At 52.5% G+C, this 22,280-nt stretch overlaps 1 protein-coding gene across 1 annotated transcript; it reads right to left on the reverse strand.

Annotated features, from left to right (window-relative positions):
- Positions 1 to 2,703: 2,703 nt before the first annotated feature.
- On the reverse strand, positions 2,704 to 7,637 carry LOC144097498 (zinc finger protein ZFPM1-like). Its single transcript, XM_077630211.1, has 2 exons — positions 7,309 to 7,637; positions 2,704 to 3,192 (listed from the first exon to the last, which is right to left on the reverse strand). The coding sequence occupies exons 1-2, from the start codon at positions 7,417 to 7,419 to the stop codon at positions 2,773 to 2,775; spliced, it is 531 nt and encodes a 176-aa protein (XP_077486337.1). The 5' UTR covers positions 7,420 to 7,637; the 3' UTR covers positions 2,704 to 2,772.
- Positions 7,638 to 22,280: the final 14,643 nt, after the last annotated feature.

Consider the following 22,280-nt stretch of genomic DNA (forward strand, 5'->3'; position numbering starts at 1 on the left):
ATCTCTCAATTTGTCGAAAATAAAACTTGATCACCTCCGTGCCAACTGATTACATGCATGACGTTTGGTGTCGCGGCAATGTGGCATGTATAAATACTTTTGCCTTTTCCTAATAAAGGTGTTCAAATTTAGCGGTGTGTGTGTGTCATTTCTTGTTCTCCGTCCTTGTCCTGTGATGCGCCATAATTCTGGAATAGTCAAGACGTGGCATCGAAATGCTGCCTCGGTGGCGAGAATTCGATCCCGTGATCTTGGACTCGGCAAGCGAACGCAAAAGCCAGAATGAGCGCAGAGCGTAAAGAGTAAAGGAGAGTGTGCTGTTTGTTACAAGTGGAAAGGTACCAAAGTTCTTGGTTCTAGAGCCTTTAGACGTTGCTAACGCCGACGAGGCAAGTTTCTTGTTTTTGGCATGTCACAATAAATCACACAAAGTTACTTCTGCACTTTTGTATGATCCGGTGAGTGAGCGAGTATTATCTCTATTGAGTTCCGCCAGGGTTTAGCGCGACTGGGCCTTATGTCTCCCACGTGGACACGTCGAGATCTTGTCTCTTCGTCGCCTCGAGGGCCTGCTGGACGGCCCAGAGTTGGTTGCTGAGGCTGGAGCTGCGCAGAGCGGCGGGTTTCGGAATTGACACCGGTCAGTTGTGCGTTACACTCCCAGAGTATGTGTTTAAGTGTGGCTACGTCTGTCTTGCAGACCTCGCACGGGTTCGTGTTATATATTTCGGGGTAGATCCTGTCGTATTGCATTGGGTTCGGGTACGTGTTTGTTTGTAATTGCCTCCAGGTGGCTGCATGAGCTCTGCATTAGTTTGTTGCTAGGCAGAGAATTAAGGTCCGGCGTGACAGGTAGCATAGACAAAAAAGAAATCTAAAAGGTTTGGAGAACCAAAGAATTTCCCCCCGTCTAAAAAAATTCCCAAAGCAAAGGTCAGCCCGCAAGGCGATCGTGACGATTCCAGTAAGCAGCGGACGCGAGGACACCGCAAGCGCCTTCTCAGCGGCGCCCAACTGCGTGGGGAAGAAACGGGAAGGGGCAATTAACACCGCCCTCGCTTTTGATGGAGAGGAGTGCCTGTCTTCCGCCAGCATCGTATGCTGTTGGTTTACAGGGCGCCTTTTCCCGCAACTGATGCCGAAACGGGTCACTGGCGTGCCCCGTTTCGGCATCAGTTTCAAGGCTCGCCCACTTACAATACCATGAAAGTGATGCAATCCGTGTTTTGAGACAGAGATGGAGTTACGTTTGTGGATTTTCTACTGTGTGTGTCATGGTAAGAGCAGCCGTGCAAAGTCAGGCAGGAGATGGTCAAAAAACGTCGTGGAAAGCTATCGAAGATAGTGCTGTTTTTACGCGAAAATTTCCCAGTAGACAAAGCTTGCATAATTGATCACAAGCTGAACAATATCAGATTTAAAATAGTGCAACATGTTGCTTATACTAACCTGATTTAGCTCCAAGTGGCGAGTTCAGTGTAGTTTTGTTTTGGGGGGTTTAACGTCCCAAAGCGACTCAGGCTATGAGAGACGCCGTAGTGAAGAGCTCCCGAAATTTCGATAACCTGGGGTTTTTTAACGTGCAGATACATTGCACAGTACACGGTCCTCTAGAATTTCGGCTCCATCGAAATTCGACCGCCGCGGCCAGGATCGAACCCGCGTCTTTCGGGCCAGCAGCCGAGCGCTCTAACCACTGAGCCACCGCGGCGGCATTCCGAGTGATGATCATTTTCTGTCCGTGAAGACTTCATAGCTGTAAAAACGGATGGTTTGATGCACAACCATTGCTCTGTTACCTGAGGCACCCACAGAAGTCGCAGGACCGATGTCAGAATTTATTCACCTTCGAATGGAATATGCTGGATAAATGGAGAGTTTCAATCGTGTACCGCTGATTTTCTTCAGTAGAGCTCAAGACTTTTGCGCATACTGTGGCATGCAAAAAGCACCAGGTTTAAGAATGACCTTCAGCGTAAAGCGATGTGTGGGCTCCTTTCTTCGCGCGTTACGACATGGTTCTAAGTCCTTGAAGCTGCGGCCAGTTGACCGATCCTTGCTGCAGGTGGCCGTGTTGGACATCAAGACACCCAGCTTGAGATAGATGCCCAATCATAAGTGGCGGGAGAGGAATGTAGCCCATCCAGGACCGAGCAATTAAGCCTTCAAAGTTAGGCAAACTACCTGCTAACAGCAACGGGCGTGGCTAACTTATCTTCTATCTTGAGAAATGTTGCTTGCTCAGCGCGGATAGCACTATTAGGGAGCGTGACCAGATATGAATTAATGCGCTTGCGTTGTGCCTGAAGTATTCCTCTTGTCGAAAGCAGGCTGACGTCATCAAGGCTTACAGCGGTGAAAAGGCGCAAGCTGCAAGGCAGCCCGCAGTATCTTATCAGCTGCATAGACGATATCGTCAAGTGCGATCATTTCGATTCGATGAGGGACTGTTTAATGCCCTCATATTAAATAATTAAGAGAATAACCTGCGGTCCGACAGCACCTCGCTCGCTTCAGCTTGAAAACAAATTCATTACTCTGCAAGCAACCACTCTTTCCGGTCCCAGAAGTCATGCCTTAATGCTGGAGCTGGGTTCCAAAGAACTACTTAGAATGAGCATATTCAAGCTTCTGAAAACGGCAACTTTTATTCGAACCTGCACATCTGGCTCACAGCCTAAGATTTCAATGACGACTGGGCGCTCGATGTCCAGTCTGCCCTTGCGGACTCCATGTGGGCTTCACACTGGACACACCAATCAGCGACGCTGGCTAATACGGTTGTGCGTGCTCTATCCAATGATGCGAGTTGAGATCGCTTTGCCGCGCGAATAATTTCTCGCATTCTTCGCAAATGAAGTTCCCGGCGGTGCGGTGGAAGCGCTTGTGGGCGGCGGCAGTGCCCGCGCTGGCGAACTCAGCGCCGCACTTCTTGCAGAGCCGCTCTCCGAGGTGCGTTCCCAAATGCGCGGTCATGGTCCTCCGGGACTTGCACCGCTGCTGGCAGATGGGACACGGCACCTTCTTGCCCCGCTCGGTGGCGCCTGGGGATTGATGCTTGTACACATGGTGGCTCACCAGTCTGCTGGGATTCCGGAACTGCAGCTCGCATTCACGGCAGTGCGGTAGTGCAGCCTCGCCCATAGACCGTATCACACGCAGTCGACTCCGCTGCTCCGAAACCTGGCGACGCTGCGCGCAGAAGGAAGTCTGCTGAGTGAAGCCGACTTACCGATTAGTTCTACAAAACCATGAATGCTCACGCCAACTAGACGACACGAGAGAGAATCCGGGCCGAGTTCCTCCTGTTTGCGCAAAGCGCCACAGCTTTCCTAACGCGGGTTGGTGCACAACGTTACAGGGTGTCGCGTTCTATCGTTGCCAACCACCTGAAAATGGTTGATGGGGGTTTAACGTCCCAAAGCGACTCGGGCTCTGAGGGACGCCGTAGTAGAGGGCTCCAGAAATTTCGACCACCTGGGGTTCTTTAACGTGTATTGACATTGCCAAGCAAATGGGCGCCTTTTCGTTTCGCCTACATCAAAACGCGGCCGCCGCGGTCGAATTCGACCCCGGTGAAGTACGCATTTTCGGCAACAAGATATAACGGGCACCTCATAACTTGGAAACAGGGCAACACGAAAACACGGATAATACGGAAACAGGACAACGCTTACTTCGACAGCTACGTTTCAATCCACCCATTCCAACCCTAACAAGTCCTACACCTTACATGAGTTCTCTGCTCACGGAGGATCACATATACAAGAGGCCCCTACCACGCAATGTGAGCGCTAGCCTCCATCAGAGTAGGCGGCAGGTACGAGCGAGCTGTTACACCAAAACATACAGCAACCGCTTCGACATCCTTTATGTCGACGCGGCAGAAAAATTTAAAGTAGGACTTTTCACCGCAGCCTATGAAGACAGCACAGATGGGGGCCGCCGCCACTATACGAACTATTTCGCCATCGCACTTGCGCTGGCCCACTCCACCATTGACAAAAACTTAACCGAAGTTTGCAACGCTTCCCAGGACGTATACCACCACTACCTTAAAGGGCGTGGCGACGCCGGCCACATATCATATTCTTGCCCCAGCCACCTCTCTCGACCGAGCGTTTACTCTGTCGTGGATCCCTGGGCATGCCTCGATCACCGGTAATGAGCGCGTTGATGCGCTGGCCCGAGAGCTCTCCTCCTGGACCCCGGACGATCAGGCACCCAACCCCATGAAAGCCACACCCGTCCTAACTGCATATCATCAAATCAATACATTCTACAAACTCAGCCGCATGACATTGCCACCACCCCACATTACCTTGTCACCCTTATCCAGCGCCGCATAGCCACAATTGTAGACGAACTTATTTATTTCACCTTACTGTCTCTCACGCTTTCACCCCAGCTTCCCCCCCCCCTTTGTAACACCGGTGGCGTGGCCAAATCCACACTTTTTCACTACCTGTGAGAATGTCGTTCCCCACAGGCAGTACACCCCGTCCCCAATCCCACTCATTCTTCCTGGGAGGCTGCTTTACGGACGCTCAGCCCGCCGGCGAGAAATGGCTGGTGGGTCGGGCTTTATGTGAATCTCAAACCAGTGGACTCCTGAACCAGTAGCATACCACCCTGGAAGATTTCTTTTCATCTAATAAAGTAGTTTCCATCCATCCAACTTCGAAATTGGTTTTAGGAAAGAAAATGGCACAGTAACTGTCGCAACTATCTCGGTTGACACCCCAACCGCTGCGTAAGGTAGGGATAAAGAAGAGAGTGGAATAAGAAAACAACAAAGAGCTGCAGTAGTGGCCGTCTCCCGGATAATTTCGACCACCTGGGATATTTAACGTGCACTGACATCGCACCGCATCAATCGCACTTTGAGGTACGTGGCGGTGGTAAGAGAGAGAGAGAGGGAGACGTGCGATGCATGTATTAGCGCTGAAAAAATTGTGGCAGACAAGCGGCACTGCAGCAATAGGCCGCAGCGTTCATTGGGTGACCAGCCTCTCGCTATCAATTATTAAACTGCCACCTTCCAGGGTGGCAGGGTTGGCGCGCTGCATTTACACGCTGAGCGGAACGTACTCGACGTTGCCGACGCCAAGACGCGTCTACTAGCCCGATACACCAGAGCTTTCGCTTCTAACCAGGTTCAGCAGTAGTTAAACAGCAGCTAATTTTTTTAGGAAAGGAAATGGAGCAGTAATTGTCTCCCATCACATCTTGGTGCACACGAACGATGCCCTAAGTGAAAGGATAAACGAGGTAGTGAAAGAAGAAAGAAAGAGGTGCCATAGCGGAGGCCTCCGGAATAATTTCGACCACCTGGGGCAGTCTAAGGGCCGTTTCACATGCTGCGAATTTCACCGCGCGGCACTGCGAATTCGGTCCCGCCGTTGACGCCGCAATGCGATTGCCGCTCAGTCGTTTCACATGCAACACAGGACCTGCGAATTCGTTCCGTGTGACTGCAGGGTTGCTAGATGACTGCTCATGGAACTCGTGATTAACGTGGCATTAATGCAATAAGGAATGTGGTCGTGTTGTAGTAGTCATGCGTGTTTTTAGACACAAAAAAATATTTTGAATGTTTTTTTATTAAAGTAAACAGTTCTGAATTATTCAAAAAGTACGTTGGTGCGCTGAATGAAATCATTGTACGTGAAAACCAAAAGACACTTTGTGTTTGCCGCGGCGCCGCTTCAGCTGTGGCACGTGACCGCAAGTGACGTCAGACCCATGAGGCGTGAGTGCAAGGACAGCCATAGCTGGCCAAGCCAAGCCTGGCGGGAAGCCAAGCAAAGGATGCTCCCTATTGGTCAGTCGCAGAGCGAACACACCGGCGCTGCGAACGAATTCCAACCGGACGGAAATCGTTCGCAAGCCGTCTGCGGCAAGAGCGGCGGCCCTCTCCTCCCCAGAGCGAACGAATTCGCAGTGCCGCGCGGTGAAATTCGCAGCATGTGAAACGGCCCTAACGTGCACTGACATCGCCCAGAACACGGGCGCTTTGGCGTTTCGCCTCCATAGAAACGTGACCGCCATAGTGGGGTACAAACCCGGTACATCGGCTCAGTAGCCGAGAGCCTTTTGACCCGCCGTGGTGGCTCAGTGGCTAGGTCGCTCGGGCACTGAGCCGGAATACGCGGGTTCGAACCCTTCTGCGGCGGCAGGGTTTCAATGGAGGCGAAACGCTAACGCGTCCATGTGCTGTGCGATGTCAGTGCACGTTAAATATCCCCAGGTGGACAAAATTATTGCGGAGCCCTCCACTGCGGCACCTCTTAATTCCATCCTTTATCCCTTCCCTTACGACGCGGTTCGGGTGTCCACCAAGATATGTGAGACAGTGACTGCGTCATTTCCTTTCCTCAAAATCCAATTTTCCAAACCACTGAGCCACAACCGTCGGTAGATGGGAGACGAATGCTTGAAAGGAAAGACGCACGTCGCAGCAACCCCGTCCACCGAAGGGACGACGACGGCTGCTTCTGCAACAGGCATGCCATCAAAGAATAATAATGATTGGTTTTTTGGGGAAAGGAAATGGCGCAGTATCTGTCTCATATATCGTTGGACTTCTGAACCGCGCCGTAAGGGAAGGAATAAAGGAGGGAGTGAAAGAAGAAATGAATAGGTGCCGTAGTGGAGGGCTCCGGAAGAATTTCGACCACCTGGGCATCTTTAACGTGCACTGACATCGCACACCACAGGGGCGCCTTAGCGTTTTTCCTCTATAAAAACGCAGCAGCCGCGGTCGGGTTCGAGCCCGGGAACTCCGGATCAGTAGTCGAGCGCCCTAACCACTGAGCCACCGCGGCGGGTCCATCGAGGAACCCCAGATTGTAGAAATTATTCTGGTGCCCTCCAATACACCAACTCCATAACCCCCTCCCACCTATTCTTTCCTTCACAGCGTGGTTGAGGTGTTCACCGAGAGAGCAAGAGCAATTTTTCTGCGCATTTCCTTTCTTCAAAACCAATTTAGCAGACAACCGAAGTACCTCAGTTTGAACGTGGGCGCGGCGGCCGCTTTTAGGAGGCGAAGCGAGAAGGCGCCCGTGTGCTGCGCGATATGAGTGCACGGTAAATAGAGATCTCCAGGTGGTAGACATTATTCCACAGCCCTCCACTACGGCACCTCTGCTCTGTTTTAACTCCCTTCCCTTAGGCGCGGAAAGTTTTCCAGACAACCGCATAGCAACCTCGCTGTTCCGAACCAAACCCACGCATGGCGACCACCAAATATACCATCGTTCTCACGAGATTCATCGACAGTGCGAAGAGTGGTTTGGGACTTACCGTTGCGGGAGGCGCGTCCGAGTCCATGCTCTCCGAAGATGAGCCCTGCCACACATCGTCCATTGGTGGAAGGCCGATCGTGACCAGCGACATGACGGTGTCTCGATCCATGCTTCTCGACTCTGGCCTCCTTGTGGACCAGCAGAACGACACCCCAAGAGCGCTGGCTTGGAGGCGCAAAGGATGGCTGCCAGCGTTCGATCACTGCACGTGCACAAGCATCGTAATATGAGAGCGTGTCGAAGGAAGATGAAGGTACCCAAATTAGAAGATTAACTTAGATGAATTATTTATTTAAAAAGTGTTTACGAATAAGTGACACTTGTTAGAACAACGAGAAAGGAAATTTGAAAATCAGGAGGAGGAGCAGAAGGGAAAACTTTTATTACAGGCCAGTGCCAAGACTTTGTGAAAAAGATCTCGTGCTCCACTCATGCCAACGCAAGACCGATATGATGGCCCAAAAGCACTTAACAAAATCATAAAAGTAAAGCCCATACCAAGGAACATGCGCTCGCTACGCCGCAGAGGACGAAAGGCCACAGCTCGAGCCCTGGAAAAACAATGTAAAAACGACAGGAACACACTACACACAGTCAGGGCAGGGCCGGTTAGTAAATGACGATAGCAGTCACAGACTCCGATGGCAACCTCAGAATGTGCGCTTCTGTAAGGTGCAAAAATTCATACCAATTTGAGGACGCAGTCATTGCGCTCGTAATAACCGCACAGAAAACCCCGAATATAAAGACGGACTCGCAAAATATGTGCAGGAACTAATTGAGGGGCATGATAGGGCAAGCAGCCATTATGATCCTGAAGGACATTATGGAAACCGACAAGCGAACAAAGCTTCTATGAACACCACAGCAGCTGTCTGTAGAGGGGAATGAAAGCACACACGACGCAGCCCGAACGCTCCTACCTCGACCGCCGCAACACACAGACGAGCGTAGCTATTCAAACATGACCACATATTCAGAAATCCAGCGACTCTATAACGCTAGGCAGAAGGGAAAACGCACCATCGGATGAAGAACTAGACAAAGAACCAGAAATAACACAGAACAATTCGAACAAGCGCGTACTCCAGCTCCAAAAGGCTTAACGCAATCTACCCAGACGGCTATGAGCCACAATGGCTATGGGTGGGCTACTGTGGCCTAGCTACGAGCGTATGCCACGTGGCGTGGGCCTGCCATGACAACACGGAAATAGAAAGTATACTATACAGGGTGTTTCATCCAAGACTGTACACAATTATTAAAAACAGGCTTTTTATGTAGATGAGCGCTATTTATGGCATAACATTCTTAGTGGTGTCATCACCATCATCATCAGCCTGACTACACCCACTGCAGGGCAAATACCTCTCTCATGTCTCTCCAATTAACCCTGAACTTTGCCAGCTGCGTCCAACCTATGCCCGCAAACTTCCTAACCTCATCCGCCCACCTAACTTTCTGCCACCCCCTGCTAGGCTTGCCTTCTCTTGGAATCTACTCCGTTAGCCTTTACCCGCCGCGGTGGCTCAGTGGTTAGGGCGCTCGACTACTGATCCGGAGTTCCCGGGTTCGAACCCAACCGCGGCGGCTGCGTTTTTATGGAGGAAAAACGCTAAGGCGCCCGTGTGCTGTGCGATGTCAGTGCACGTTAAAGATCCCCAGGTGGTCGAAATTATTCCGGAGCCCTCCACTACGGCACCTCTTCTTCCTTCGTTCTTAAACTCCCTTATTTATCCCTTCCTTGACGGCGCGGTTCAGGTGTACAACGATATATGAGACAGATACTGCGCCATTTCCTTTCCCCCAAAAACCAATTATTATTATTACGCTTAAAGACCAGCTGTTACCTTGCCTTAGCAGTACAGCGGTGTAGTACATCATAACACCGCTAAGGCGTGCTAAATAACATGATGATTAATATTTAACAGTTAACTGTTACTGTTAGGCGCCATAATTATGTAGAGGCGTGTAACCCAGCGTAAGTAATATCCATATCAGTTTTTATAATTCCGAAACCGCGGTTACTGTCGCCGCTGTGGCGCAAGAAATTTTTGCTACATCGCGCCAAAATACATGTGCTTTCGAGGAGCTTCCAGGCAAATCAGCCTCTAACAATGCACGTAACTCACCTAAACAGCCAAAATTTATTAGGCCACAGTTGCGAAGGCAGCCCCGCTTTCGAAATTCTATAAACTGATAAGGTTATTACTTACTGTGGCCTACACGCCTCTCAGCAGTTAAGGAGGCTAACATTGATTAAGAAGCGGCTACCTAATTTATATATATATATATACATATATATATATATATATATATATATATATATATATATATATATATATATATATATATATATATATATATATATATATATATAAGAAAAATAATAAGCCCCTGAATGTACCAATGACGTACAACAGCCATAATGAAAATGAAAATTGGTTTTTGGGGAAAGGAAATGGCGCAGTATCTGTCTCACATATCACATATCGGCGAACCGCGCGGTAAGGGAAGGGATAAAGGAGAGAGAGAAAGAAGAAAGGAAGAAAGTTGTGCCGTAGTGGAGGGTTTGTTGGTAACAACTTTAAAAGTCCTGCAGAGCTTTCGCCGACGGGGCCTTAGGTCTCCCACGTGGGGACGTCGAGGTGTTCTGTCGCCGTCGCCTCGCGGGCCTGCTGGACGGCCCAGAGTTGGTCACCGAGGCTGGGGCTGCGCAAGGCAGCGGCCCACCGCGGCGGGAGGGTTCCGGAGTTAGCACCATCAGGGTTTTTGCTACAGTCCCAGAGCATGTGGGGTAAAGTTGCCATAGCAGTGTGGCAGACCTTGCATATATTTGTCGGGTATGTTCCGGGATAGAGTCTGTGGTATTGTGTCGGGTTGGGGTACGTGAGCGTCGGCAGTTGTCTGAGGGCCACCGCGTGCACCCTGTTCAGCTTGTCACTGGGCGGAGGGAAGGTTCGGCGGGCCAGGCAGAGGGTGTTGGTAATTTCGTTGTAGCTGGTCTTTGGTGCTGTCCCATGGACGACGGTCGCCGGCGTGGTTCGCGAGCTCGCACGCCTTGGCGTGTGCCGTATCGTTTCGGTTGCGATATGTGTTCGATACTTCTCCCATGTGCGCCGGGAACCACTGGATTCCGGTTTGAAAAGCTTCCTCCCACTGGACTTCTCGATTGCTCAGGATTCGGGCCGCTGTCTGTGAGATCCATCCTTTGGCGAAGTTTTTGACCGTTTGTCGCGAGTCGCAGAGAATTGTGGTGCACGTCGGATCCGTGAGGGCGAGGGCCACCGCCGCTTTCTCCGCTTCTTCTGCGCGCTCGCACGCTACACTTGCCGTTATGCGCGTTTCGCCGCTCGAATCGACGACCGCAACCGCGAATCGTACCCGCCGCGGTGGCTCAGTGGTTAGGGCGCTCGACTACTGATCTGGAGTTCTCAGGTTCGAACCCGACCGCGGCGGCTGCGTTTTTATGGAGGCAAAACCCTGAGGCACCCGTGTGCTTTGTGATGTCAGTGCACGTTAAAGATCCGCAGGTGGTCGAAATTATTCCGGAGCCCTCCACTACGGCGCCTATTTCTTCCTTTCTTCTTTCACTCCCTCCCTTATCCCTTCCCATACGGCGCGGTTCAGGTGTCCAACGATATATGAGACAGATACTGCGCAATTTCCTTTCCCCAAAAACCAATTATTATTATTATTAACCGCGAATCGTGAGCGTTCTGCGTATTCCGCGGCGTCAACGAACCTTGTCACTGTTTCGTCTCCGTAGCTGTGTAGGAGAACTCTGGCCCTGGCCACTTATTCTTCCCCGGTTGTGTTCTGGGTGCACGTTCCGTGGAATCGGGTCGACGTTTAGTTTGTCTGATCGCGTCCGGAAGAGACTTTCTGGACTTGTTGTGCATGGTAACGGATGCCGACACTTTCCATGATCTGGCGTCCTGCTCTCGCGCCCGCTAATCTTTCTAGTTGTGAAGTGCGCTGCGCCTCAGCGTTTTCGGTAAGCGTGTTGTGAAGCCCGAGCAGGAGCAAGCGTTGCGTGTTGGTGGACTCGGGTAGACCCAGTGCTATCTTGTACACCCTGCGGATGAGGACGTTGATTTTGGCTTCTGCTCCCTTGTACCAGTTGTGGAAGGTCGCGACGTACGCAATATGGCTCATAGCGAAAGAGTGTATGAGTCGTGTGAGACTCCCCTCCCTCATTCCGTTTCTTCTGCTGGTGACCCTCTTAAGGATTCGCATGGCGCTAGCCGTCTGGGCTGTAATTTAGTGACCATTTCGCCGTTGACGCCATTGGCTTCGATTATCATGCCAAGGACCCTAATTCTGTGCACTATCGGGATGGTTGCTCCGTTGGTCGTGCGTAGTCTGATCTCTTCGTATCCTCGTCTGGTCGTTGCCGCATTCCGACCACACCCGGGTGGTCTGCCCCTCTGCGTAGGGCGGTAGAGTAGGAGTTCGGACTTTGTAGTCGAACATCGTAATCCCGTACCTACAAGGCATTCCTCGATTGTATCGATTGCTAGTTGCAGTGCCGTTTCGATGTGACCGTCGCTGCCTTCGTGCACCCAGAATGTTATGTCGTCGGCGTATATGGTGTGCCGGACGTCTTCGAGTTCTTGAAGCTTTTCTGCTAGCCCGATCATGACGAGGTTGAAGAGCATGGGCGAGATGACGGAGGCCTGCGGGGTGCCGGTGCTTCCCAGCGTTTGCTCTTCTAGCTGGATATCCCCTGCCACTAAAAAGGCTTGCCTGTCTGTCAAAAAATCTTTAACGTAGTTGTACGGGCGTACACCTAGGTTTTGCCGCGATATCTGGTGTAAGATCGCCGATTGCGCGATTCTATCAAACGCGCTTTCAAGGTCGAGGCCGAGAACTGCTCTGGTGCCTCTCGTCTTGCCGTCAAGCACCTGGTGCTTCAGTTGTAACATTGCGTCTTGCGTGGATAATTGGGGGCGGGATTCTATTTGGATGGTGGGTATGCCCCTTTCTGCTCTAAGTGCGCTTGCCAGCGGTTAAGCAGTGCGTGCTCCATCGTCTTGCCGACGCACGACGTTAGGGATATGGGGCGAAGGTTGTCAAGGCTCGGCGGTTTTCCGGGTTTTGAGATTAGTATCATTCTCGCAGTTTTCCACTGTTGCGGGAGGCTGCCGCGCTGCCAGCACTCATTGATTAATGCCGTTAACTGTTCCATGGATCGGTCGTCGAGATTCTTTAGGGCGCAATTCGACACCCCGTCGGGGCCCGGCGCCGATCTGCTGTGGAGGTTGTGCAGCGCCGTCCTGATCTCTTCTACGCTAAGTCCTTATCCAATTCTGCGTTCGGATCCCTCTCATATGAGCCGTGTTGTGCGGTCGAAGTGTGCGGCAAGTACTTCGCTCGTAACCGGACAGTCACTGCATCTTCGCCGTGCTTGTCGAGCTCCTTGTGTAATAGACGTGCGAGGCAGTTCCTCTGGTGGGACTTGGTCTTCGTTACGTCCAACAGATAGATGCCTGAGCAGGTTCCACGATTTCCCGTTGTGTAGTTGGCCGTCGACTGCATTGCCTAACTCATTCTATTGCTGGCGGTTGAGCGTTCGGCAGTTCTCCTCGATGTTGCGGTTGATCTCCGCTATTTTCTTTTTTTGAGTCTCTGTCCCTTCCACCTGGCCAGGAGAGAGTTCTTCGCCTCTATGAGATGCGCCAGGCGGCTGTCCATCTTGTCAGTTTCAACCTCGGTTTCGACGGTATTAGTTGACGCTTTGGCGTCTGCAACTAGCGAGCGGGTCCAGGCACGATATCCGTGATCGTATCTCCTGAAGACTCTTGTTGATCTCGTTTATTTCTAAAATCTTCCCAATCGGTCCATTTGAAATTTCGCTTACTGCCCTGCGCCTTGTCTGGAGTCTGTACGTGTATTTCGACGATCATGTGGTCACTCCCCAGGTCGGTCGACATGTTTTTCCACGTGGTAGCCGTCGTCCCGGCATTACGGACGAATGTCAGGTCCGGGGTCGTGTCTCTGGTAGTAGAGTTACCGATTCTCGTCGGGTGCGCCGGATTCCTTAAGTAACGTGAAGTCGAGTTTCTGCGCATCTTGCCCGAGTGGTCTTCCCTTGGTCGTGCTGTAGCCGTAACCCCATGCCGTGTCTGCCGCGTTGAAATCTCCCCCTGCAATCAGCTTCCGGGGCCCGGCAATCTTGAGCGTCTTCTGAAACAGCGCTCGGAAGCGTTGGCGGCGTTTCGACGGGCTGCTGTATACGTTCAGTATGAATATACTTTGTTTCCTCTGCTTGTTGGGTATCAGTTCGATGAGAGCGTGTTCCATCTGGACGCCGCTTAGTTCGTGGTCAACGAATGTGAGACGCCTTCTAACGAGCGTGCATACACCCCTCCCCTCGATTTGGCTGCCTTGCGTTTTGTAGCCTGTTAAGGTAGCCGCGTTGGTGAACGTCTCTTGGAGTAATATTACGTCCGGTTTACGTGTTGCGTGCCTGATGTGTTGCTGTAGAACGTCCTTTTTGCCGGCGAAGCCGCGGCAGTTCCACTGCCATGTTACTATCCCTTGGTTATCGTTGGCCATGTTGATGCTGATGCAAGTTACCCGGCTGCCCTTAATGGTAGCTCGGTCCCGCATCACTGCTCGCCGGTGCGTGTCCGTGTTGCGTGAATACGGAGTGATTCAGTATTATCTGCATATCTCCTTCAAGGTTAGTGGTCCTGTTTGCGAGGCCGAGGAACGTTGCGTGTAGGGTCTCAATGGTACTTTGCGTGGTACATAGCGTTTTCGTGATGTCTGTAATTTCCACTCGCACCTGGCTCTCGAAACCGCCCTCGTGGTGTTGTTTTATCGCCCGTTTCTTCGGCGCGGGCGCGTCTGCGTCAGGAACGCTGGCCGGTACCTGCTGTTGTGCGTTCTGTTTATTTTGTTCCATCCCGGCGCGCTCGCGTCTGAGTTCTCGCATCTCTTGCATTAGCTTTTGGACTTGTTCGCGCATTACCGCATTCTCTTTTCGCATTACTGCGTTCTCTCCTTAGCGCCTCTAAAATGTCATTATCGGCTTTTTGATTCTGCTCTGGGACTGCAGGTGCTGTTACGACCCCTCCCGCGCGATGCCCACGACAGTGTCCGCCCAGCTCACCTTGTCTCCGGGAGTTGGCGTCCTGGATATCGATCTTGTCGGAGCGCGGTTGTGCATTTGACGACTGCGGGACCGGGACCGGCCACGCGATCGCGACGTGGATCTGGGTCTGTGCGGCTGGATGGGCGGGAAGTCTTGCTGTGTCAGTTGGCCATGTGCGTTTTGGCGCTCCCATCGGCGCCTGCGAATCACATACGGAGTCTTGTACCTTGCTTTGCAGGCCTTGTCGGCCGTGATGTGAGCGCCGCCGCATAGGTTACACTGGGGCGAGCATTGGTGCCCCTGGCCTGGGTTGCGGCCTCCGCAACCCTTGCAAATGCGGTTGGCGGGATTTGGGCAAACGTCCATGCGGTGGCGGAGGCGTCCGCACTTGTAACAGATGTCAATTTGCTTGCGATACAACGTGCAACGAACGAGTGTTGCGCCGTACCTGACGAGGTTGGGCACTTCGAGTCCGTCGAAGGCAATTACAATCGTGATCGTAGTGCCTATGCATTTGGCCGCCAGTGCCAGTGGGTTTCTCGGGTTTACGATGTTCTCGTCCAGTGCTCGGGGTCCGTCCTCAATGGGGATGCCACGAATCACTCCCTTGGTTGTATTATCGGGTGCCGTTTCGTACGCGTTGGCTTCGTGCGGTTTCCCTTGGATGTGAATTTGCCGCAGTTTGGCATAGCGGTCCGCGTTCGCTCATTTCGGTGTACTGACGACGACGATGTTCTGGTGCGAGTTCGGACAGACCGTGTCTTCCGCACTTTCGTCTCCCGTTATGTCGGCGGCCACGAAGATTGCGGAGGTGACCGTCGGGGCGCCGACCTTAACGATGTCGAGGCCGCCTTTTGGTCGAACCACGATTTTAATTTCCTCCTTCGGTAGCCTGAGCATGCGTCCCGCTTTGATAACCTTTCCTTTGACATGCTTGGGTTTCGTACCTTGCTGGCCGGTGCCAGGCGCGTTCGCTCTTGCATCGATGTCGTGCGTCGAATTCGCACCGTGGCCTCGGGGTCTCGAACGCCGCGCTCCGGCGGCCTTCTTACCGGCTTCTTCGGTAATTTCGTCGGCGGAAAGGTCTTCCCCCATCACTTGCACAAACATTCTTGAGTCACGTTCGTCGGCTTGTGTCACTTCGTTGGAGAGAGGCCGTATACGTGGCGCCGCGTCTGTCAGCGGCGCGCAGCAGTTGCGCCGGCTAGGCCTAGCGTCTGGCGTACAGGCCTAGACCTAGCGAGGCTAAGGCGGGGTTGGAGCGCAGAAAGTGCAATATCTCTGCAAAGAATGGTGGCCCACCTCAAAACTGGGTATCCGTCGATGCCTCTCGACTTCACGGATCCGTTGGTGAAAGGTTGGCGATGAAATCCAGTTGAAATCGGTGCGAAATCATTTGTAGAAGACAGAGCCGATGTGAACGCGTCGGCTCACCTCGGCGATCGCAGCGCCCTCCTAGTGGAGCGCTCCGGAATAATTTCGACCACCTGGGGACCTTTAACGTGCACTGACATCGCACAGCACACGGATGTCTTAGCGTTTCGCCTCCATCGAAAGACAGCCGCCGCGGTCGGGTTCGAAACCGGGAACTCCGGATCATTAGCCGAGCGCCCTAACAACCTAGCCACCGCGGCGTGTTAATGGGGAGAAGCCTGAGCACAGGCTTAATGTAATTTGAAGATAAATGAACAAGCCCGAGGGGAATTGTATAATTTTACCACCCGTCGGTGGGGAAAATGAGAAAAAAATGAGGGGGGGGGGGAGCTACATAGCGACCCACAGCCGTGGGAGCGGGCCTGGGGAGACTCCTCTGATCTCCCGTGGGACGTAGCGGAGAGGATGGCTAAAATGGATAGGTTGTATGGTTGTCGGGAAGGGTTATGGGTATAGGGATGGAAATGGGGACAGCGACTTTTTTGCTCTGGTTCATCGAATCTCTTGACTCCGTTGCTGGCCCGCCTGGCCAGGACAGGGAGGGCGTCGAGATTGCCCAGTGGTGCGGTCCCGCTTACAGGATGCCCGGCCACCCACCAAACGCAACGGGCTCCAACCGCCGGAGACAGGAGAACCTATCCCGGGATCAGCTACTTCGGTCCCCTACACGACTTTCAGGGTCTGTTTCCAGCCAGCTGCCAGCTACTAACCGTCGAGTGCTTTTCGCGGTTTTTCACACACCGGTAGTATGTTTGCTGTGATCCGGCCAATAGAGGCTTAGGTCGTCAGGCTGTCGGGCCTCCGGCCCTCGGCACCATGACCAGACACCTCCGAGGGACCCACCTGTTCTTCCAACCAACCAACCATGCACTTATTTTCTCCCCTAGCTTGCTCCGCGTCAACTGAGGAGGGAGTGTTCAAGGCTGGGTTGGCCGGGCCGCATACCAAGAACGCGGATAAGTGTCAGATGACTCGGGCCTACTCCGCCGGTACTCCACAACGTCGACGGTTTTCGCACTGGTCGTACTACGCCCCCTACCTCGGAGTCCTGCATGCTGCCTCCTCGATGACATCGCTTCCGAGGAGCCTAGCTGCTGTGAACACACGCGCGGACCTGGCTTCCCCATAGCCGGAGACCGGCGCGTCGGTCGCCAGACGTGCACGCCCCCGCGTGCGGAGGCGAGTAGCATGTAATTGAAAATCTTTTGCATTTTGACACATGCCTTCCGTGTGTGTGCCTTCCGTGTACCGGGCCTGGGTGTGTCCCCAGGCCCGGCTCCGCTCAGGCATCGGACCACACGAGCGCGACCGGCCCTCACAGTCGCTTGAGAGTCACTGCCGCTCCCATGGGGTTTTGCATCCCTAGATGATCGGCCCCGGCCAACCCATCCCCACCTCTGGCGTTACACCGGAACAAATCCTAGTAGACGAAACTACACCGGCCCGTATCCGGGGGCAGAAGGGGGGAGGGGGTGCACGAGCAGGCCGCACAGTCGGATTTCCCCGCTTTCCCAAGGAAGCTAACAGTAATAGTTAAAATTCAACTATTCAATATTCGTTAACCAGTCTGATTATTTGCCACCCTTCAGCTGTATTCTGATGTATTACGCCGATGACAACGCTCTGCCGAAAAAAGCCCTGTTCTAACTCAAACAATCTATTATAAAAAATTGTGTGAAGTCTTAGTTGAAATACCCTGAATATGTGTAGAAATAACGACGATTGAGCGATGGGAGGAAATGCTGTCCAGCTGAGACCCGAGAGGGCAAGAGCGGCCGCAAAACCCAACGGTCCAGGAATAGGGAGGGGGGAAGCAACCAACTGTTCTAGGCCCAATTATAAAGTGCTTTCGTCATCATCATCTGCCAAGGCCCGATATTTATCCGCCGATATGAGGCGCGAATCGCGCAACACAATGCTCAAGCCGGCGACGCGGGGCGAAGTTCCAAGCGGCGACGATTCTCACCACAGCACACAGGCTCTCGACCGAATGGTGACTTACGTGGATTCCTGGGCATCCCTAGATCCTCGGTAATCAGCACGTTCATTCACTGGCCCCAGAACTTTCCTCCTGGACCTCGAACGATCAGGCACTCAACACAACCCCACGAAAAAAGCCACAACGGTCCTTCAAATGTCAAATCACCGCATTCTACAAACACAGCCGCACGATGCTGAAACCCCCGAACTGTATCTTGTGGCCCTATCGCGACAACTGCAGACAGGATCCTTCATTTCACCCTGACTCCTCTCATTCCCCGCTTTCCACTTCCCCCGACATTGTAACACTTCTGGCGTGCCCAAATCCACACTCTTAGAGTACCTATGGGAGTGCTCTTCCCCACAGGCAGTCATCCCCCCCCCCCTCATCCCACTTATTCCTCCTGGGCGGCTGCTTTGCTGCATGACCGCTCTGCCTGCAGGCCAGAAATGGTTATTGGATTTGGCCCTTCCTGAAAATCACAGCCTTGGACTCCTGGATCAGTAAGAGACTACCCAGAGGGCCTTTCTTTTGTCAAATAAAGTTCTTTCTATCCTACCGACAAATTCCAGAGGCACTTTACGTAGAATCCCTTCGGCCATGTGTGTTCGATATGTGATGACCGTAGCACAAGAAGAATCTCACTCTTTTACCGGCATCGAAACATTCGGTCTTGGCGGATGCGCACCAAGACGCGGACCTGGTTAACTTCAAGCTCTGCACAGAGCGGCAAAGAACACAAAGGCAATGCTCCGAACTGCGCAATAACCAACGGTTACGTTTGTTTGTCGAAGCCAGCACATTTGCCGAAGCTCGGTTGGTAGCGGTTTGCCCCGTGTGTACATGCATACATTACATAAAAATTAGGCGACTGATTTAAGAAGCTAACGAACCGAATAGGCATTTTGGCATAAATGGTTCCATAGTGGACGTTCCGTTAGACGTTGACGAGACAGTGCAGCTGCTGCCTCGTACGCACGAAGAAAAAGTGCTCTTTCACATAAAGCGGCGTATCGTTCACAACAGTTTCTTATAAAGGGCATGGTGAAGAAGGAGGATCTGGCTCCATGGCTCGTGTTTCTTGAACGGCCGACGTTGCACAAGCCCCACGCCCTAAAGATTAGCCCACAGCGCTTGGACGCGATGCTCAACCGGCTCGAAACGCCCAACGATGAGAATACCAAAGTTGCAGCCTCTCCGGTGGACGTAAACGATCCAAAGCAGGCATCCAGGCGATGAGCCTTGGACATCAAACCATGACAGTGATTTTTTTTATTACTTGGTTTTTTGGGGGAAAGGAAATGGCGCAGTATCTGTCTCATATATCGTTGGACACCTGAACCGCGCCGTAAGGGAAGGGATAAAGGAGGGAGTGAAAACAGAAAGTAAGGAAGAGGTGCCGTAGTGGAGGACTCCGGAATAATTTCGACCACCTGGGGATCTTTAACGTGCACTGACATAGCACAGCACACGGGCGCCTTAGCGTTTTTCCTCCATAAAAACGCAGCCGCCGCGGTCGGGTTCGAACCCGGGAACTCCGGTTCAGTAGTCGAGCGCCCTAACCATTGAGCCACCGCGGCGGGGCTGACAGTGAATGACGGTCGTAATTTGGTGATGGCTCGCGCAGAAGGTCAAAAGCCGATCAGCCTGCTCTTTGACGAGCACTCTGAACAACTGGCGTTTCCTCAGATCTACCTCGAAGAGCCGAGAAATATTGCGCTGGAGGTGCAATTTAATTTTACTCTCGCGTCTAGTGAATGCGGCCTAAGGACCACAGAGGTGCGGATCTGCGGCACTTGTTGTGCATTGGGCGTGCGGGAGATGCGAAATAAACTCGCCAAGAGCACGAAAGTCTTTTCCGTAAGAAACCTGTCTGAGCATGATTACGGAAGCGCACTTGGTGAACCACGCGTTGGTGGAAAATTCAGTGACACTCGATATGACGTTTTGCACCAGGTGCCAAGTACCCTGCAATACTGGCATAAAATGGAAGCGAGACATCTTCACAATGATTCGCCAGCTCAGAAAGCTGACAGTCTTCCTTAGGCTGTCTGCGTCGAAGGTTTGCTGGAAGGCCCTCCTCTCACTTCTACAACGTCTGCATCTTGGCCCGAGCGAAGTCGCTACCCCAGTCGAGCAGATGCTGCTGTGCGAGAGGGCGCGTTTCGTGAGCAATGATACCGTAATATGAGCGGCCTGTTTAGACCACCTGGTTCAAGACTTCATCTACGTTGTCTCGAAAAAGACACAGTGCCGTTCGGTGCGAACTACGTTGAGGACTACTTCAAACAATCGGAGTTTCAGCATCTAGGTAACTCCCATGAGCAACAGCTCTGCTGGCTGCAGAACGCCCACTCTTAAGACAAATACGCATATATGAGAGAAAATAGCGAGTAAGCTGGCCTTTGCGGCAATCATTTTATAAAAGGGTATGCGCTAAAGGACAGATTACTCCATTTTTACCCCTTTCTGCTTAGAGTGCTCAGAGCAAAGACATCTAAACATGAATGCCCGAGAAGGCCGCGCTAGCATGCAGAGCGGCTCTTCCCAGTGGACGCGGGGAATTTGGAGCGGTCGCGGTGCAATACCCACCAACACATCTTCACGTGTCGTAAGGGGGGTGCTCCAAGTGCCGCTTGAACGCTCCGTTCTGGCCGATGCAGACCACGATGTTAGTGACGTTCCTGACACTGCCAATAATTGATGCCGAGACGAGCAGTCAGAAGGAGCTAAAGAAGCGCTACGACTTTACCCACGAGGTTCTCGACAATACGCAGTACGTCTCTATGGAGAGTTCCTGCACAAGATCGCGGACCACGATTAGTACATGTCGGCAGCGGAAGTAACAAGACCAACGCTCATGCTTGAAAGGATCTATCCACTGGTCAAGTACAACTACTTCAATCCGTGGATCGCTTCGGTCCTCGACTCGAACATGAACCTGCACATTGTACTGGACGTGTACGGCTTTGCAGCGCGCGTTGTGCAGGACGTCAACAAAGCCAATCGCTGAATGTCAGAACCTAACCGCGATCTCAAGGTCTTGGTTGATGAATCCCCCGACTCAACAAGCACTTCAGCAGCCAGGTGCGAATGTGCTCAATGTCGTCTAAATGTCTGCGCAGGAGACCGACTAATACCTCCTGGATCTTGGTACGTCGGAGTTTAGCCGTCTCATCGTTACTGCCAACGTCCCGGGGACTGGAGAGCGCATAGAGATTCGCAAGGCCCGGGAACCCGGGACCACATGGAGAAGGATGGCCTCGCCGCGACGAGCTCGGACATCTGGTGCAAGACCCCAGTAAAGAAGTACTTAGACCGTACAATGGAGTTCGAGAACGTCACCTTTGCCATGTTCCTGGCAGACTACAACTAATGAAGTGTAAAGGAAGAAAAACGGAAGACGAGAGCCATACTGCGTTGCCACAACTACCAAGTTTTGGATGCGGTCAACCATAAGCGGTCAGCAGTGATACACTTCCACCCATTCCGCATCGAGTTGCTTGACATCTCCGACTGAGATATGTTTACCCATATTTACGATCAGAACATCGAGTCTATCCGCAAAATCATAAGGGAGTACTCTCCAGCTTTCTCGCCGGACGCCATGGAGGAAGCTTTCGCGGCAGTTGTCGCCGGTGTAAGGAATAACGCAACGGAAACGTTTTCGACAGAGGAGCCTCAACACCGTTTTAGTATCCATACTCAAGCTGACGAGAACGACGATTCGAGCCATCTCGCACCCTCAAAGCCCAGGAAAAGACGGTGGTGGCGTGCTGTCCTGCAGTACAGAGCCGAAGCCATAGCCTCCCAAACGACGTCTTTCTCGAACGGATGTCGGTGAGAATTGATGGGCAGTTCGATCTGGTGCGTGCGGTGATACATCGGTCGGCAACGCCTGGTTCTGCACCGTTGCAGATCTTCGCTGGTGTTGCTGGATGCGGTGAAACGTCCGTGCTGCGCGTGATCACGGACTTCCACAACTGCTTCAGCAACACTGGCAGCGAACAGCGTGGTGTGAACGCGTACAGCGCGTGTGCGACGACCGTAAAGGCCACAGTCGCTCTGGGAGGAGGAACGATCCACTCGCCGTTTAAATTGACGATCTCTAAAAGAAACACAAGTCGCTGAATGAAAGTGACCTCAACGCTTTCCGCTCAGCGTTCCAAACAGCGTGAAAAATTATTGGCGGGGTCAACATCATGTCTGCCGACGCACTGGTCCTCATCGATCACTGCGCAGCATCTTGCAACCGATGACAACGCCTTTCGGGGGGTTTGGCGTCATTCTGTGCGGTGACTTGCGAGAGCTTCCACCTGTTCGAGCCTCCGAAGTCTTCGAGCGGTCGAAACTTCAGTCTAAGATCTTCAACACTGAAGCGATGCCCTGGTACGCTCTCAAGTAGAACTGCCTACTACTTATACGTTTTTAGTCGCCTAGAGTTCACACAGAC

Source organism: Amblyomma americanum, chromosome 7, assembly GCF_052857255.1.
Source record: "Amblyomma americanum isolate KBUSLIRL-KWMA chromosome 7, ASM5285725v1, whole genome shotgun sequence".
Lineage (NCBI taxonomy): Eukaryota > Metazoa > Arthropoda > Arachnida > Ixodida > Ixodidae > Amblyomma > Amblyomma americanum.

Excerpts from the sequence above, each read along its gene's own strand:
- LOC144097498 (XM_077630211.1), bottom strand. The coding sequence starts at position 7,419 with ATGGATCGAGACACCGTCATGTCGCTGGTCACGATCGGCCTTCCACCA. Across the intron at positions 3,193-7,308 it reads CGGACGCGCCTCCCGCAACG|CGTCGCCAGGTTTCGGAGCA; the intron begins GTAAGTCCCAAA and ends TTCTGCGCGCAG.